Source organism: Protomyctophum bolini, assembly GCF_963924005.1.
Source record: "Protomyctophum bolini genome assembly, chromosome: 15".
Taxonomy (NCBI): domain Eukaryota; kingdom Metazoa; phylum Chordata; class Actinopteri; order Myctophiformes; family Myctophidae; genus Protomyctophum; species Protomyctophum bolini.
Window position 1 is genome coordinate 33,270,575 of NC_137876.1, and position 20,320 is coordinate 33,290,894.

The 20,320-nt window shown below is 41.5% G+C and overlaps 1 protein-coding gene across 3 annotated transcripts; it reads right to left on the reverse strand.

Annotated features, from left to right (window-relative positions):
• Nucleotides 1–2,843: 2,843 nt before the first annotated feature.
• On the reverse strand, nt 2,844–20,077 carry snap23.1 (synaptosome associated protein 23.1). 3 transcript variants are annotated; one of them, XM_080783920.1, is made up of 9 exons: nt 19,970–20,077; nt 15,683–15,803; nt 9,805–9,846; nt 8,411–8,459; nt 6,937–7,054; nt 5,566–5,598; nt 5,206–5,391; nt 3,927–4,071; nt 2,844–3,492 (listed from the first exon to the last, which is right to left on the reverse strand). In XM_080783920.1, the coding sequence occupies exons 2-9, from the start codon at nt 15,743–15,745 to the stop codon at nt 3,430–3,432; spliced, it is 699 nt and encodes a 232-aa protein (XP_080640046.1). In that variant the 5' UTR covers nt 15,746–15,803; nt 19,970–20,077; the 3' UTR covers nt 2,844–3,429. The 3 variants fall into 3 exon arrangements, with proteins under 3 accessions (XP_080640046.1, XP_080640044.1, XP_080640045.1); XM_080783918.1 differs by lacking the exon at nt 19,970–20,077 and adding an exon at nt 18,949–19,078; XM_080783919.1 differs by lacking the exons at nt 5,566–5,598; nt 19,970–20,077 and adding an exon at nt 18,949–19,078.
• Nucleotides 20,078–20,320: the final 243 nt, after the last annotated feature.

The following is a 20,320-nucleotide window of genomic DNA, read 5'->3' on the forward strand; positions in this document are numbered from 1 at the left end:
TATGTATGACATGTGCTATATAAATAAAGTTTAATATGTGAAGTACTTTAGTTGTCAAGGATGCAGACAGAGTTGAACCCAGGAGCAAAGTCACAACAAACTAGAGTATAATAATAAAGTATTTAATAAAGAATTACGAGATATCTTACACAGGGGAATGCAGGTAGGAATCAGGCATGAATCAGAATGACATCAAAGTCAACACATGAACAGGCAGGACATCTGTGACACAGGTTATGAACTGACAATGAGTGTTTGTACTGAGTCCAGTTTTATAGTGAGCAGGTTGATTGGAGAAGTGTTCACTGCTGGGCTGATTAGGTAGTTGACAGGTGTGTAAATGGAACTGGGTGTGCTGGAATGGGATATGGGAGGCCAGTGTGGAGACTGAGGGAGAGACAGAATGTGACAGAGTTGCATTTTATGTATGAAATGTGCTATATAAATAAAGTTTACACCACTGACTGTCCCTCCATATAAAATAAAGGCGAAAGTCACAAAAGAAAATTGATCAGTTACAATTCCAGACTATGAAGAATCATTTAATAAAGGAATACTTCCAGATTCAGTTTAATGATTAGCTACAATAATTGTGATATTAAAAGTTAAATGCTCGTCATATGACATAACAGAGAGGAATGGGCCGGACCCTGCGCGCTACTACAACACAGATTTTCTGTGCTAGTTGATGTTAGTGTGGAATGCAAAGTGTCAGTAAAGATTTGAGTATGTCGGGGTTCGAACCGGCACACTTCTACTAGGTATACTACGGATATCATTTGACTTATCCGTTGGCCCACTGAGGCACACAATCATGGGGAATTTCTGTGCTGCTTTAAAGTTGTCCTTCTGAAAGTCAGTGTGCAAAGCAAAGCATCACAGAGACACATGAATAATGTGGGATTTGAACCGTGGACCTGTGGATGACAAGTACAGCCACTCTTCACACTGAGCTAACTGCTGGTTACTACAACACAGATTTTCTGTGCTAGTTGATGTTAGTGTGGAATGCAAAGTGTCAGTAAAGATTTGAGTATGTCGGGGTTCGAACCGGCACACTTCTACTAGGTATACTACGGATATCATTTGACTTTGCATTCCAAACATGGGCTATAACCCATCGTTTTTTCCGCAATTTTCCGCAACACTCCGCAATTACCTCTACAAACTAGAAAGGAGGTAAGAATGAGTTTCATAATATAGTATGTAGTGTAGGCCAGGTGTTCCCAAACTTTTTTGGACCAGGTACCCCTTTTGGGGTAGATATTTTTCCAGGTACCCCCTCATCCTCGCAACACGGATAACAATATATTTACAACCACAAGCAGTGTTTCCTGCAGGAAAAAGCTTTGGCATGGTGCTGGGCACAGGCCGCAATTTTGATTAATTAATTAATTTGATTCATTAATTAATAAGATTAATACATTAAGATTAATTTGTATTATTGCTCTTGTATTGCTATTGGAGACACTGGGGGGACACTGGGCAGGCACTGAGGAGGCACTGGGGAGACACTGGGGAGGCACTCAGGGGCACACTGGGGAGGCACTGGGAAGGCACTCGGGGGGCACACTGGGGAGGCACTCGGGGGGACACTGGGGAGGCACTCGGGGTCTAAATGTAGACGTCTAAATGTATACAGACGTCTAAATGTGTACGTCTAAATGTAGACGTCTTCTCTTATGGGGGTCCCTGGCATATCTTTTCAAATGGGGGTCCACAGGCTAAGTAGTGTCAATTTGGGGGTCCTTGACATAAAAAAGTTTGGGAACCACTGCTTTAAACACTTTAGCACTTTATGAACATGAACAAAATAGATGGGTCCCCCCTGGAACTCCCTCAGGTACCCCTGGGGGTCCCCGGACCCCACTTTGGGAACCACTGGTGTAGGCTATGGATAACAAAGCCATAATGAAGTATTTACACCAGTATCACACTTAGAATAAAATGAAGGGTTTCCTTCCAAAATGCCATAAATCCACTTAAAACAAAATATCCACACATTTTGAAAATTTGAAATATTTGTGTATGTGCTTGTTTATATATATATATATATATATATATATATATAAACACAGACATTATCTCAAGGTATCAAGGTAACTAAGAACTGTAAAGATATACCATTTTGTTTTATGTTCACTGGCAGCATTTATTTAGCTACAATTAAAAATCCTCAAAACATTCTTCAAAATAAAATAAAAAGTCTGGATCTCTCATTTTGGAACAGAACTCTTCGAAAACCTCATGAAAGGCATAACATGGTTACATGGCAGTGAAATACAGCATTTGATCAAACAGTGGCAAAGGCAAATCTAACCATTAAACATATTCAAACAAGGGCCAGGGTTGGGTTTACCACCCTCCTTAAGAGTATGAAGAGCAAAATGGCCACCGTGTGAATATGGTCCACCTATAAAATGAGCGACCATCCATTGCATCACATTTGATATTGTGTGTTTGTTACGTGCTCTCACATTTCAACCTTAGTGTAAAATCAACAAGTTGCTTTACCCTAAGGCTGTATTGGAATTCTCTCATATGGATTATAATAGTCTCTTGCTAGGAGGTATTTGGATTGGTTTACATATAAATTAGTTTCTCACAAGGCAATCAGAACCACACAAGTATCTTGAAGGTAATCAGCATAGTTTATAGGCTTGATATAAGTTAGAAAATAAAGAAACTGCATTCCTATAACGTTGCTTATTACCCGGGGGTATTTGCTAAAATCTAGTCAATATAAAAGTGTGTGTGTGTGTGTGTGTGTGTGTGTGTACAAACAAATGAGTCAAAGTAAAACAAACTGGTTAATTACAGCTTTTACATGAATGACAAATGGGTGTGTTTAAAAAAAATGCTAACTTTATTCGCAAGTCATTTTTGCTTCACGAGAGTAATTAAATAAGCAAGTAATCTCAAAACAATCACTTATAATAACAATTACAAGAGGAACAAATCACACAACATGAAGTATTTCCCATAGCTTTGTGGCTGAAGCACCTACAGCCATGTGAAGGTAGGACCAACAGGGGGCGATATACAAATGCCTGGGGGTATATCGCAACAACATTGCTATGGATCACTGAATTTATCCACGCAATAGACAGGACTGCGAGCGAGGCCAGAAAAGGCAACAACAGGAGTGTCCAAATGGAAAAGTTCTGGACTACATTGTTTTCACTCTGGTTTGTTATAAAAGAACGAATCGGAGAAACAGAAAGGTGAGATAGAAAGCGGCAGCATAACTCTGCCACAACTCTTCCTGTTAAGGCTAAGATATGATCCTGACAGGCCCTGTGGATTTGGTATTGATACAGCAGCAGTTACCGATTGCCTTACTGCTTCTTCTGAATGTTCTTCATCTCACTGTGAATAGACGTTCAGACTCAGAGTAGATGGTTGCAGATGGAAGCAGGTTCTCTTTGTCTACTTGATGAGCTTGTTGGCTCTCTGGTTTGCTTCGTCGATGCGATGCTTGTTCATGTCCGCCTGAAAGAGAAAAAGATGAGGCGTGTGAGGGACAGGGGAAACCCCAAACTACATCTGCTAATACTTTCAAAGGAAAAAGCACGAACGCATCCAGTAACCATCTGTTGATAAACCTGTTTTCCTGTTTACTTGCTTTTTAACAGTGATACAAAAATGTTCATATACACTGCAAAAATCATAAGTATACCAGCATATTATAAAAAAAAATCACACACGTGTGAACTGAGTGGTGCAATTTCCCCCACCCCCCTCTCCCTCTCTCTCATTAGAGACACAGCACTACCCCTCTCTCTGTTTCTGGCGCCCCCTACTGGTATAAATAAGTCACATACTCGTGCTCCCACACGTAAACAGGTACACAGGTACACGGACATTGCTGCACATATTGCCAGAAGGACCATGACCTTTGATGAAGAGCACATCTTATGTCTCACCTTGTCTGTGATGCGGTCAATCGATTTATTCTGCTTGTCGATCTCGCCGCCCATGTCAATGGCCATGGACTTCAGGTTGCCAATGATGCTGCCCACCGCATCCAAGTTGTCCTCCATCTCATCCTCCCGTGCATCGTCGGTTATCCTGCACCACGGAGACAGTAGAAGTTCATTTATCCATTTGTGACTCTTGAGAGCGTACAAATTATGCTACGGTAACCAAAAGGACCCGTAAGAGTATGTCCCAACAGTGCGGTGGGTAACACCCTCTTTGTCTGGTGGCCCACAATTAAGTCCCAAGAGAACTTCACCTTTCCTACAGTCAGTCTTTAAAAAATGACTACCGTTCCCTTTAATAAACCCTCCGCCTGAATATAATCTTTAATGAGTCTCTGAGGGGAGGACATTTGTCCTGGACTTACAAGCTTATCACAGCGGGCAACACTGTCAAATCCTCAGTGTTGATTTGACTACAAATGGAATTCCAAATGGATTCCATTTGTACACTCAGTTACAAATAGATAAATTAACACAAAGGATTTTACTGTGTACATATTGAGCAGCTTCTGTCTCCCGCAGCAACAGTTAACTAGGCCGTGTATGATGCCCATGAAAACGCATTCACTATTCATTTTAACATATGCATAGTCATGAACGAATTAGGGTGTTTTGGAGAGGGATTGAATATAAAGCAATCTGCCTGTTGGTGGTTAGTCTATGTCTGAGAAAGCATAACTAGAGGGCTCGCATTTGTCAAATATTTGTGCTGAGGATCACTGAGGTAACTGGCTGGAGTGTTTGTGGTGAAAACTTTTCTGAGGGTGTTGACAGATGCAACTTCACAGAAAATGTGCTTTATCCCCTTCTGAACATTCATGAACTACCCAGGATTCAGACCCTGGTCTCCCGCATGAGATTAACAGTCTACCCGGGCCAGGGGAGAACTTGTGATATGAGCCTCAGATCTGGCACATTTTAATTGTGGACAGCAGTTATCTAATTAAGGTAGGGTGCCGTTTCTCCTTTATTTGCCAATGTGTTCTCAGATTTAATTAAAGGTAGCCTCTGCGACCACAAGGGTGACTACTGACACTACTGATTGAGTAGTGTCCGTCTGATTTTTCATTTTGCCAATGAGTTCATTACAAAGTCCACTACACAAAACCCCCTATAAAAGAGAGTAGTGAATGATTTTGGACAAGCCTATACACGTATATGTTTCAGCTGACATTACGAACATCTCCAAACTAAAGTACTAAGATCTGGATAGGAGTCCCACCTCTTGATGTAGGGTCCTGAAGGCGCCGAGGTGTTGACCTGGGGAGCTTGGCCGTTACGAACCCCTGATGGCTGTCTGGAGATCACGGCTCCATCCCCCTCGCCTTTGCCGTCCTCGCCCCCTCCGATGCCCCCTCCGATCCCCCAGGTACGCTTGTACTTTGAGTCGTGCTCTATGGACGACACCCTGAAGAAAGAAAACAGCCCATCAGTACAAAAGCAGGAAGTGGAAGTGCTTAGGTGAACGTTACTATATTGTACGAGAGTTGTGTTAGAGGCTTTTTACTACAACAGTACTAGGTTAGTACTATATAGTCACACTGCTACTACTGCTCTCAAAGCATGCTAATGGTTCTTTTACCTTATCTGCAGGTAATCATCATAGAAATCGCTCCTCCATTGTGAAAGCATTTGAGAAAGATTTATTAAAACTTTAGAACAGGGTAATAAAACACACACCCATTAACCTCTTAAGGCGCATTTAAAAACAATAGTGTAAATAGTGCATGTACAAGCTTGTGATCTTGTAGATCTGCAATTGTCTACAATGAAATGTCCAAAATAGGGATGCTGGTTGAAAGTGGGTAATGCACTCAAAAACGGATTCTCTATTGCTATGCATTATAGTTCAGTGAGTGAGGAAAAAAGAAAGTTGGCCAGATTGTAGCATTGCTTGACATAGTGAAAGTATGAGTCATGAAGATTCTGTATGAATATAAATGCTGGAATTGTTAATGCCGCTATTGCAGGACTCCAAGGCTGGTTCAGGACTATGTAGAAGCCAAGTACTTTGAATCTCCAGAACCCACAACTTTATAGTTTCACCTTCTTGCATGCAGAAGTGTGTGTGTGTGTGTGTGTGTGTGTGGAGGAGTCTGAAATGGCATTCAGGCCAGGCTTCTTTAAAACCCTTTGGTGAAACTGACGGGAGTGACATTTCTTTTCAGCAGGGTTAGTTGTGCACGGTGTAGCCTGATTATCAAACGGTAGAGCGGAGGTGCCACAACGATGTGCCAAAGGCTGTTTTCGTACCAACCCACCGCTACACCGGGTGCTTCCACTAGTAATTAGTTCCTCCCTCTCTGCTTGAGGGTGTCCTAATTAGAGAAATCACCTGGTGTAGTGGTAGTGCACAGAAAACTCCTGTTCATTTGACTCTGAGAATCGACCCACAAGGGTCCATTTGGTTCCATTTGTACGCAGTCTGACTTTACCACCATGGATTTTAATGTGTGCACCCGCTCAGCCATCTGTGGAACATCCTGTACCACAGACCTCTGTGGTACAGGAAACACTGTTAACAATTTTTGCCGGGAATTCTTCTAAATAATGGCACAAGAGTGCCAGCAGACGAGGCAGATTTTACTCTGAAAAGCCCCGCCTTCCGTTACCCAAAAGCAGGAGGCATAATCTTCCGTTCTTACGTACCTCACAGTCACACTACCTCGTCTTATGTCTCTCTAGAATAATAATAATATTCCAAACGAGATGCATGGTGAAGACAGAATGAAGAACATTGCCCTTTTGGTCAAAACCATGGAGAGCGCCATAGATTTAGAGTTATGAGCCTTTTTAGTCGGGCCATAAACAAGGAAGTGAATGGCAGTGAATAGGCAAAGACGCCTATACACGTCCAAAGCACCCCGTGGTTTTGATTCTAAAGACGTGTATATACGTCATTAGCACGCCAAGTGTGTCTGTGCGGTTTATGCAGGCATGAAGTATAGTATACCTATCACAGGGGCAGACACATATGCCACAGCACTTTGAGAGGTCTGTGAGGTTTTTTTCAGCCTGTTTCATGTCCTGGTTGATCTGATCCATGCCATCCTCCACACGCCTCAGCTGTTCTGCAAACACACACACACACACACACACAGAAAACCAATATTGAACACTAGCGTTGAAATATGTTGCACGCAAACATATTTCCTGCTAAAGCAGGAACATTGAATGTATAGTAATACAATACAATGTGTAATAAATGTGCTATATATGAATTAAGTTTGATTTGACACCGTCAATATTAGTTAGGGTATTTTCTGTGTTATTTTTATGCTTCACAAGTTGCCTTACAATACACTGACTTGACGAGCCGATAACAAGACGTAAAAGCTTTTAATTGGTGATCTTCAGCGTCTGACAGCGGGTGATCACACACAACAAAGTGATCCTGGTGATCTTCACCGTCTGACAGCGGGTGATCACACACAACAAAGTGATCATGTGTCTGAAGAGGTTGACCACGCCACAGCGGGTGATCACACACAACAAAGTGATCATGGTGATCTTCAGCGTCTGACAGCGGGTGATCACACACAACAAAGTGATCATGGTGATCTTCAGCGTCTGACAGCGGGTGATCACACACAACAAAGTGATCATGGTGATCTTCAGCGTCTGACAGCGGGTGATCACACACAACAAAGTGATCATGGTGATCTTCAGCGTCTGACAGCGGGTGATCACACACAACAAAGTGATCATGGTGATCTTCAGCGTCTGACAGCGGGTGATCACACACAACAAAGTGATCATGGTGATCTTCAGCGTCTGACAGCGGGTGATCACACACAACAAAGTGATCATGGTGATCTTCAGCGTCTGACAGCGGGTGATCACACACAACAAAGTGATCATGGTGATCTTCAGCGTCTGACTGCGGGTGATCACACACAACAAAGTGATCATGGTGATCTTCAGCGTCTGACAGCGGGTGATCACACACAACAAAGTGATCATGGTGATCTTCAGCGTCTGACTGCGGGTGATCACACACAACAAAGTGATCCTGTGCCTGAAGAGGTTGACCACGCCACTTCTTAGAACAATATACATTTGGTATGATTGTTTCTAGGTTCACGTCACATTTTTGTACACAATTTCAAAATATGCCTATTTTATACAGGGTCACATTTGCATACTTTAATCAAGGTAGAAGTCGCAAAAAAGCAACAAGGGTGTTAATTTACCCATTCGTAATGGTCACATGCACACTCAAAGTTAACTGACTGTATTGACTGTATTATGCAAGTGCCAAACTGAGTTGGTGCATCTCTCAAAAGTGGCAAACAGCTCAAACTGAGGCCGGCATCACTCTGCGAGTTAAAGCCTATCGCTGTCACGGTCATGACAGAATGGGAGCAATGAAAATCAGAGGCATCCTGGAGGCATCCTGTGCCACTGCTGTGGGTATGTCTGTGTACCTCCTTGTTGGTCCAACATCACCATGGTGTTGACGCCCGTCTGTTTGCTCTGGAATACACAACAGAAAATATATTTTTTTTCAGACGCAGGAATTAGGTGATTTTGACTTTGGAAAGAAGGGTCTGAAGGACAGTCGACGTTGTTCACGAACTTAAACTTAAATATTGGAGCTGCACCGATATGTATGTTGGGAGTATGTTAATAAAATATAACACGGGCACATATGCAGGGGTTGGAGCCGGAGGCTCCATTATTTATCAATTTAGACCCTAGTGATGCGTCAGGTAGACCACCTATTTTTAGGTTCACGAGTAGTACGGCTTGAAGTTCATACGGTTAAGTTAAGTGCAATATCTCCCCTGGCCAAGCAGGGATTTGTTCTTGTGAGCAGTAGAAACAGAGTCTCTCAAGCCCGGTTAGAATCTCTGATAGGACATAAAAGTTATGGATTAAAAGATGTGAAAATGCTCAGTTATTCGCTATTGAATTATAGTTTACATTTGTCCGTCTCCCCTGTTTTAATGTTTTTTAAGTGAGATAGTTATAAAGAAGACCTTAGTTTCTCATCCTTCTGACAAAATTCTACTCTATACTTAATTTTGGTTTTAATACATCAGTGTCGCTTCCTCATGCAAAAAAATACAAAGTAAAACACGAACGTACGTAAATTAGCCATGCAAATGTTTTTACTCGTCAATTTACAGCAGTAAATTGACTGAAAAGTCTACTGAACTTATTGCCTAATTAATGCTTTTGCCAAACAGAACGGATCTACAAGCTAACAATGCATCTGTAAGCTTTTATATCTGTTATTTTTTTGGCAAGCTTCACTCTATTAAAGGAGAATTCCATACTAAAAGGTTTTCTTACCTTTCTTTGTAGTGGTTACATCCCCACCAAAGAGATCCAGGTGTTATTTTGTGCAAAAGCTCCTTATTGGCTATTTCCCCTACCCTAAATGAATGCATTGAATGGGAATTGAATGGGGATATGGGGTGTTGTGCTAATTCGCTTATTTCCATCGCTCAAAATTATTTATTTTTTGTATATATCCTCTCTTCATAATGTAAATAATATCCCAAGCGGCACACTTTACTACTTATTTCGATGGAAATAAGCGAATTAGAACAGCACCCCATAGCCCCATTCAATTCAATGCAATTAATTGAGGGCTTATGGTAGGGGAAATAGCCAATAAGGAGTTTTTGCACAAAAAACACCTGGACCTCTTTGGTGGGGACGTAACGACTACAAAGAAAGGTAAAAAAGCCTTCTAGCATGGAATTCTCCTTTAAGAGCCATCCACACCTAAAGTGCTGCATGCTTTGTGGTGGTTAACAATGGATGCGAATGTAAAATGATCCAGAGCATGAAGAGTTGGAGCAGGACTCACCTCCTCCGCCATCTGCAGCATCCGTCGGGTGCTCTCCAGTGACTGGAAGGGGGAGGGGAGACAACAGGTGTGGTGGTTAGTTAATGCATGAAGAATTATGAAGGCACATATACGCACACATTCAGAAACAAAGACAGTTTGACAGAAAGGGATATGCAGTGAAAAAGGGACACAGGCAATGAGGAAATCAATAATAAAAGGCAGAAAAAAATAGGGGACAAGTGAAAGTATTGAAGTAGAGATAATGAAGAGTGGACAGATCTAAAGAGTGACTCTAAAAAGGATATATGACCGACAACACACAATGCAGAAGGAATATGGAAAGGAATAATAAAGCAGGAATAATAAAGCAGAAGGAAAGAATAGGGGAGAAAGCCAAACAGAGTGGTACAATTAATAGGGAAGGTTATGGAAGAGTGGAAAGATCTACAGTATAAGTGAACATAAAAAGGTGTACATGTATGACCGACAAAACACATACAATATACATCTATTCAAAAATCAACACCCAACTTTATTTATTCAGATTGACATCTGTGTACTAGTGAGCATTTACGAGGCAGACGCCTCGTAAAAATATATCAGCTTCTCTCCCTGATCAGGTGACAGATAAAGTTAACACAAGCGGCTAAGCGTCGCAGTCCCTCCCCCTTTCAGAACAACGAGTGGCCCAGGAAATGAATCGCAATGCATTTTTCCCCATAGGCATTTCTTAAAGTATTTATTTAAAGACGGTTACACTGCGGACAAAGCCAACTCGGAACGTGACAAATCATGACAATGAACACAATATTTTGGGCCGATCAAATCATTAGAAAGAAGAAAATAAAGGCAGGAGACAACACTATTTGTTTAGTTTTTCTTCTTATAAATTATTTGATCGGCCCAAAACATTGTGCTCATTGTCATGATTTGTCACGATCCGAGTTGGCTTTGTCCGTGGCGTAACAGTCTTTAAATAAATACTTTAAGTAAAGCCTATGGGGGAAATGCATTGCGATTCATTTCCTGGGCCACTCGTTGTTCTGAAAGGGGGAGGGACTGCGACGCTCTATAGGCCAGTCAATCTAAGCTAAAAAGGGGCGTGGCCCAAAATTATTTGCAATAGTAATCATTCAAGGTTTTTCATGATCCTTAGGGTCATCCAAATAACACAATAAATTGTGAATTATATACATTTTGGATCATGGTAAATTCAGGGGTTGAAAGTTGGGTACCATTATAGGACAACTTTAGTTTTTTTTCAACAAAGGTTCATGTTTTAGGTTGTTTAGAGAAAGTAAAAGATGTCCAAGGAGTGTTTTTCGTGCAAAAGGAATGCTTGCAATGGATTCTGAATCACGAATAACCCCCAGTTTGACACATTACAAGCAACTTAAAGCATAATATAGGATGTTAAACACATTTAGTACCGGAACTGCATCAAAATAAAGGCTCTGCTTGTGCCAGAGTAATCGCCAGAGTAGTGATCGCTTTTAATTTGAAAGCCATGAACCGGAAATACTTTCTTAAAAAAGTTGACTGACAAAGTGACCTCACAATCTCCGATCATCTTAATATATTTATATACGCTCCAAAAAGAGTTCATATTTTGCGGGAGAGACGGATGAGGAGCAGAAATGCAGCGCCAACATATCGATCCATTCATCACCACGGAGAGCGCCCTGGATGAGGAGATACGAGTCATTCTTTCCGCCGCGCTAACATGGGAGTCAATGACAAGCTAATAGTTGCACAGAGCGTTAGCATACGGCAAGCGAAAAGCGAAATGCCAAAAAAAAAAAATAGGAATAATTCTGAATATTATTATCTCGCCCCGCGTCGTTTGGACGTCGCTAGGACGTCCACAGACGTCGAAGGCACCTCTCGGTTCCAATCCATATGACGTTTCCAGACGTATTATGTACTAAATGTGTTAATGGCACCCAACTTTCAACCCCTACATTTATCATGATCCAACATTTATATAATTCAGTTTTTAATGTTATTTGGATGACCCTAAGGATCATAAAAAACCTTGAATGATTACTATTGCAATTTCTTTTGGGACAAATCCTAGACTGACCCACCGGCCACCACGCACGCACACGCTACTGTATTGGCCATAACAGGGGATGGGAGGGAGCCGTGATAAGATGGAGAGGCAGCATTGGTTGCCCTATGTGGAATAGACTACTCAGAATGCCAGAGAAAAGTTTCCACTGGGATGTATCGATAAAGGTGCCTGGGCAAGTGCAGTAGAGGATACACTTCTGGGGTTACGTGACGGTTTTCAAAATAACAGTATTATAAACATCTCTATGGTTAAAGACAAACTTTATATCAAAACAAATGGTCAGGATATATTGCATAAACCAAAGCTGAGAACATTTGTTATGATAAAAAGCTGTTATGCTAAGGAAAAGTATGTTTGCGCTCCATTATCCAAAGATCTCGGTGTACCCAAATTCGTTCTGGGATCTTGCCCCTGCAACTTGAGGCTGGTAGGTATAGAGGAGTAATAGAGGAAGAGCGGATTACTGTGATAAATTATATTGAATTTTATGTTTTACTGCCCTTTCCTTTGTATCATGAACTACATCAAGAATTGTTTAATAGGAGTGGAAAGTTTCTGGAAACCTGGATCTGATATAAAGCAACCAGTGACACTGGTTTGCATTCTTTAACACAAGCGTGGGACACACACACACACACACACACACACACACACACACACACTTCAAGCTATGCTCAATGCGTAGGCACATTGTGACCTTGCAGATGGGCTATTTTGCCACGCAACACCATCATAGAGTATAAAGCCTAGTGAGTCCACACACCAATGATTTGTGATGCAATGAAACCGTTGCAGGTCGACACAGTTTTGGGATTATGTTGCCAAGTGGTTACAAGTTGCAACTCGTTGCATTGCTAATCATGGTGTACTGTGGCCTGTGCTTTAAACAGAGCCTAAAGCACAGGCCGCCGGCGCCATGTGTAAACACAGAAGAATAAGAAAAAAGTGGGGTAAAGCAAGTAGGTTAGGTAGGGACACGTATGGACACCCCACACACACACACACACACACACACACACACACACATAAAGGCAGCAGTGTCTTGACAGCAGGGTGGAATGCAGTCATTCCGGGTATATGTGAAGCCTTCCTTCAAGTATCTATTAATACCAAGAAGCGGCTGTTGGGAGAGGTGGATGGTGACATAAGAGTGCAGGTGTAAGGGAGAGAGAGAAAGACATGGACTCATTGTCAGCATGTGTAATGAACGGTTAACAAGAGCGTGCCGGGTCCAGGTTGACTCATTCTCACTGTATTATGTTTGCTAGGAATCCATTAAAACTGCGAGAGTGAGAGGCGAAGGGTGATGAAAAGGAGTTTTTTTTTTAATGACAGAAAATAAGGTTGGAGAATGAGGAGATGTTGAGCATAAGCAGGCATCTATGTACTAAGCCATAACAACACCAGGGTGGATAAAGAAGACTACAGTACGTCTAGACTCTAGCCTAGCGGATACCTCAGACTTGGTAATTTAGTGCTCAGGTGTCGCACAGCACACAAACATCCCAGCTCCGAGGTGCTCCAAGGAAAATGTTTGAGATGACAACTAAACTTTGTGTTACCGGCTGTTTGGGGAGACTTAATTGGGCTTGGCAATGCGTAAACACCACCACACAACAACAACAAAATAACATTAAACCAGGTTTTTTTTGTATCAGTTGCAGTTACCCAAAAAGCCAGAGGCAAGCCCAGTAAACGCAGGGACCCATCTTATGCAAATTCCCATGTATGACCTCCGCCTCCTGACCTGAGCGGTCACCAGAGGAAGCAGGAGAGAGAAGTACAAGAAAAAAGGAGAAGTAGTTCTGGTTAAGAGACAGAGATAAAAAGACAACCGAAACAAAGAAGAAGCATGAGATTAGTACAGTAACAGTTACAAGGTGAAAGCCACTCTCTACTCTGAGTGGACCCAAAAGCATCTACTTGGTTCCATTTGTAAACGAACATTTTACTTTGTAGGTTCAGGTTGGTATGATCTATTTGGCTCCATCTGAAGCAGCATGCTCAGTCATGAGATACCTTGGAGTGCTGATTAAACAACAAACCTGACAGAGCTCGATGTGTGAAAAGCGAAAACCACAGAGGCAAAGTGGGGATATCAAAATTCAAGATTTAAGTTGTTACATCTCATGTACAGGTACACAAGAGTCAAATTTATCGATATCAGCTCCTCGACATTTATCTGTACTAGGCTGATGTGGATTTGGAATGATTCCTGTTGGGGATGCATGTCCCTCCGGTAATGCAATACCCGTTGTCAAAGTACCCATTGCACCTCTCCGTGTCCCGATTATACCCATATTTGGAGATCTCTATCCGTCCGTCTTGTCTTTGGAGAATGAGATCCGTTGCCACACAGCACTTCTGGACAACCATCGACCCGACCGACTTCCCACTTGGCACAGCACTCCCTGGGGTCCTCTGTGAAACGCATGCCAAGTCTGAAGTTGATCGGTCAGATGGTTTGAGATTTGCGGGACACACGGACAGACGGACGGACAGAGGCAGAGATTCTGTAACAATTATAGATTGATGTGTGCGTGTGTGGCATGTGTACAGTTATAAATAGTAAGTGTCTGGTGCCTGTGTGTGCTGGGATGCTTTTAAATAATGTAGTTTGTAGTGTGTTGTGACAGTAAGGTGTGGTGTGTAGGTCCTGCGTCTTCTGCCTCAATAAAAGCATTAAAATAAAGGTTCTTTTCACATTATTGTGCGATTGTGTATGCACAGCACCCTCTGTGTGTAATAGGCAGACAGGCAACAAGCCTTTGGTGTCTATTGATACTAAAGGTATCATAGCCTTGATATATGGGGTAAATTAGGCATGAAGCACTGTACGATTCCCATAAAGGCTTTGCCTAATAATCAACTCTGAAACAAACAGGTCTAATTACCCCAGCGTAATGCTATACTGCTTCCTCAACACTGTGTGCGTGTGTGCGCACGCTCGCTCATTTCAATTTGTGCAGCTTTTCTTTTTCCTCAAGAATTTGTTTTTGTTTTAATCTGCAGTGCACTGTTGAATTTATTTATGCATGTCCAGAATATTTGAACAACAACACAGCTATAATGCTTCTGCAATAACAGTGTGTGCTTGCGTGTGAGTAGTGCACCAGTATGCTCATTTCAAATTTGTATATCTACATATTTATACTCAGATAAAAAGGTGTTGAGTCTAATATATCAGCACTGCTGATATTAATGGGGGATTCGAGGATAGTTATTAGCACTTTGGACATGAAGGAACAAAGAACAATGTTTGATGTCTCTGGTCTCTGTGGTGGGTGCATGCAATGGGCATGCTTGTGTTGAAGGTTATGGTTTTTCAATCAAGTGTGTCGTTTGTTAGATCATAACAATATACTTATGCAAATCATTAGAGCCAGAACAACAGTTTGGACATTAATTAATACTTTTTTTATAATAATAATTTTCTCACCCATTGTGGTATGCATGTGCGTCTGTGCATGTGCTTGTGTGCGTGTATGTGTCTTAGCGTTCTGCAATGGAACAACTTTAGCAGCACATAAACATAAATAAATTCATGCTCCCTAGAAAATTGGAAATGGAGCATGCAAGCAATTTGAGACTCAAAAGTAGGCACAGACATTTTAGTTAATTCTGCTGATCAGGCACCCTGAAATTATCCCCCCAGTGATGCAAAAACTTTTCAATTTAGGATCACGTGGCCCCTGGGAGGAAATGCTACCACTTTTATGGCTGACTAGCATAATAAAAAAAAGCCTGTATGACACCACAATGGAAAAAACAACACTGTATACACTGCTTCCTCAACGTGTGTGTGTGTGTGTTCAACAGTACCTCATCAGTCACTTGGTTGGCCCTCATGGTGATGTCCTCTACCGTCATGTCGTTGGTGTGCATGGTGCCGTCCTTCTTTTTGGAGGCTCCTCCAGTGCCACTGAGCTCGAAACTTGTAGTCCTAGGAGGACAGATGGACACGACGGTATCATCACATAGGAGGACAGATGGACACGACGTTATCATCAGAATAATAAAGATGCTGTGTGGAGGACACACTACTAGTTCACAGTAAAGTCCTCAGCGTTCATTTAATGCCAACGTTAAATTACAAATAGGTGAACAACAGTGAGGATTTTATTATGTTCCTTATTTAATGGAAACACTTGATTGTTGCTTTAGGAACAATTCATTTTATACATGTTGACTATGTTCTATTGCAACAGGTCATTAAACATGAAAAACTACAATCAACTGTAGAAACTAAGTCACTATATTACTCATGAATGACAACCCGCAACAACCTGAGCCACTTGTGGTTTTCATTACATGCTTCTTCCACATGTCTGTGTCCATGTGGTTGAATTATGTCTTTGTCTACACTGAAAACATAATTAAAGTGATATAATCTAAAAAGCTGCCCACGCAGCCTATAGTAAGATATCCAGTGTTTTACTTCCACACGTGTAGACTACCAACAACATTAACAACATGTGAATTGTGAATTACCCCAACTGACAAAATAACAAATCAATAGTACTGCGTGTGTTTTGCAGTCTTGTACGAATCAATTTCTGCTGGTGATAACTATCCAAACCTGCCTTCAAGACAAATAACCTCAGGACATATAGCATAGCACTGATAATTGAATCTACACACAGCACAGTATAGGGGAGGAATACAATGCAAAACCTAAACAAATTGGGTTCTTTTCCTCCACCTGTGAGAGAATGTTTGGGGTCTGAACACAAGGAGCAGGTGTTGCATAGAGAACAGATTCCATTGCAAAGACCAGCAGCAGTTCCTTGTTGCTAGGGTTAACTGGAGTATAGCTAACAAGGAAGCAGACTATGAGAGGGCAGTGATAATGAGGTTGACATAGCAAAATGAGGGTCATGAGACCAAGCGATGGTCGCAGGCGGAAGACCTTCATTTCGGTGTTTAATTATAATAACATAGAGTGTAATGTATAATATTCCGTATGTCTTATTGCCTTCATACATGATACCCATCAAATAAGCAAATGCATGTCTTTAACCATATGCAACTGAAATGTATTTTGATAAGGAGTTACCAAACTTACATTCTAAGTTATTGGCCAGTTTTATTTCTAAAGCTTGGATAATTGGGCAAACTAGACTGTATAATTATAGTACATGCATACAATATGAATGAGATCAGTTTATTTTATGCATATCAAGTATGAAGGCATACAGAATATTATACTCCACATTTTTACCAGGATTCATTGGGTTCAACTTGCTTTAAAGAAACTTGTTCAGAGAAAGAATTAAACTGTAATTCACATAATAATGATAAAGCCTTCATTCACAACTAATGGCTGACTTAGTAGGATTTTACAATTATGAAAGCACTGGAAACTTAACCTGCTAGAAAAAATACAAACTAAAGGTTAGCGTTTAATCCGAAGTGTATGTTCTAATATGGTCAAGGTCCCAGTTATACAATGTCAGTCACAGGGCTGTGTGCTGACGGGAAGGTTTTGATATGGCTGGAACATAAACAACTACAGTTGACAACGGAGACAACAGACTGGCTTTGTAGTGACTGGCAACATGGTTTCAGGCCAGTGTTTCATCTGGCATTTTATATAGCAGTAGTGTTTGAGGATAACTTTAGTTGTAGTTCCATAATTGTTTCCATGGTCCAAGCTACTGTTCTTGTGTGGCCATAAAACCTGGACAACTAGACTGGCGATTAATCGGTCATCACATAAACATAAAAATAAAACAAACAAGTATAATCATATCGGTATCGGCCGATGTTAGCCTGAAAAATGCAATATCGATGTCAAACCGATATAAAGCTTCCAGAAGTTTCAGTTTTTCTTTTAAATAAAAATACTACATTCAAGCCGTTTATGTTTGGGAATAAATTGATTTAGCAAATTCAGTGTTTTATATGCCCTTTTCAGAATGGACAAAATTATTGTGATTGTTGATTCACAAAACAAAAGCAGTTAATGTTGCACAGAAGAAGACTGCAATGGAAAAGACAAAGCCGGTTATCTGTAAAGCATGTGTCACAGATGGTTTTCTAGTAAGCTATATTTCCGCTCTCCTTCCCGTCTTCCCGCTCTCTTCCTTTGGAGTTCAAATAACATTTTCCTGTTTTTGCCATAACCCCCTGAACTATGTTCACTTTCCAACTCATAAATCCACCCCATGCAAAAACAAATGGAAGGTTGGCAGACAGTCAGTCATGGGGTTCTCTGGTTTTATTGGGTCCTATAGGCTCGCCTCAGCCTCAGGGCCGTGTTTTCTGTCCGACCACCGCCACTCCTAGCCCTGCCTGGACATGCATTTGAGTTGCTTTTAGCAACTCAAACATGGGAGTCTTTTTTTACAGCAGATACTGTTGTACTCCAATGACAACAAACAGTGTTGTTGTTGAGAATGTCAATACTGACAGATAGATTACTTGAAATTTTGCAATCCCAAATAATAGCTAGCATCCTTGTGTATACATGGTCTTAACCCTACATGATCTGGACGCGTTTTCTTTCCCTTGTTGGGTCAATCATGGAAGGGGGTAGGCCCAGGGCCTGCACACCATTCTTTTGGTAAAGAATTACTGTATTGAACAAACGACCCTTGTTGGGTCAATAAAACGTCATAGTTTGGTTTAAATTAAGCATCTATACAAATATGATATATTTAAACATAGGTTATCATGAGAATCCCTCTTACCGGTATACACCAAACATGAATATTGAAGCAAGCTACAGTCAAGAGGGACAGTACATTCACCTTTTGTCCACAAGTGCTTGACACTGAACGATACTTACTCCCTCCTCATGAACTACACCAGTCAGTCATCTATACATACACCCACATTGTATGGTGGTTGTATGTAGAGCAGAACAACCTTAACAATAGTACCTTTCGGGACCCTTGTTTACCTTTTCTAAGCCAAATACAGAAAAAGGTAAACAAGGGCCACACAAGGGGCTACGGCTACCTTAACATCAACAGCCAAACCAGCCAGTGTTGGCAGGTGATAATTTCCCACCCTGGCTGAACAAACACACAATATAATTTTACTGGGTACTCTGGGGTGATTTAAAAAGCTGTTGCAATACATACCCATTCATGTTGCCTTGACTGCGGTTCCCTCACAGTGCCAGGCCAATATAACTTATGTCTAGCCCGTGTCTTCCTACTGGAAGAATGGGACACACCTTTCCTGCTAATCAACTCAAACCTGTTCCTCCAGGTCTGGCGACTACAAACTCTGACGTCTTTATCTTTGTGCATTTCTTCCTCATTGGCCTAAAACGCATTATTCACACTTTAGGACTTTGGGGGTATTTTCAGCCCATACGGGGTGGTATTTTCAGCCCATACGATTTCATTTGCACGTCAATTTCCGGTATACACCACATGACAGGGCGTAGGTTGTCGACTATAGATCTACAAGTGCACAGAGCTTGTCTGTGAAGAGATATGGTGCAAAGGGTAACGGTCCTCCCGGGGGACACCAGTCAATGAATTAACTATGTTTGGTTACGTTACGTTGCGACATCAAAGAGTTATGGGCTCAACAGCCATATCTACACAGTCAACAGTCGGCGGTGACATCATCCTATGTCGCAAAGCCGATGTCATTATACAAGTCGCATTTCTTACAAACCACGACTGTGCAAAAGTATTAAGTCAAAGTGTACCAGTAGGCTGTTCAGGGAGATTGTAAACCATTTTGATCGCATTAGAAATCGGCTGACTGGGCTGTTGTGTTTGAAAAATAGCCTAATTGCTTTGTTTACCGAGTTGACACGTTAAACAGGTAACGTTAAACTGAGTGGCAAATTGAAATAACACGGAATGATCTACTAATGCAAAGTACCATCATGCTAAATACATGTCTAAAATAACAGCCGTATCAATCAATTGTAGTTAGTACAACTTTACAAACTTGACACATTGTTTTGAAAAGTTGTCGTTGAGCAGTAGGATTCTGGTACCTCTCTCTCACACACGCACACAGCAGTTAGCTCATTTGCTAGCGCGCTATAGTTCCGTTTTCTATTAACCAGGCAAATAAATGTTGCGTGGCAACAGGAGTGACACTGCGATTGTTATCAAGGTAAAGGTAGAAAATACTTACAGGCAAGCTTCCTTGTTAGGAAATACCTTTGGAATTCCTCCTAGTTTCGGTAAGTCAACTTGGCCGAGGCGACAGGATTCCTTCACTCAACTACTCCTCCGCCACTTCGGAAGGGTAGGATCTCCATATCTAAATCCCATAGCCAGAGAGGTACGGTCGCGCTGTGATTGGCTGGATGGTTGTCAGGCAGCACTGTCCACTGTCTCTCTAGCAGCTGGTGCGGGGAGACATGAGAGTCAGATGCTCTTCTTAGCATCGGCTCTGAAACAACTCCTCATAATTTACATCAATTACTAAACTATAGCAAGGTTAGGATGTTTAGATCTTAAATAAGATAGTTTATTTTCTATG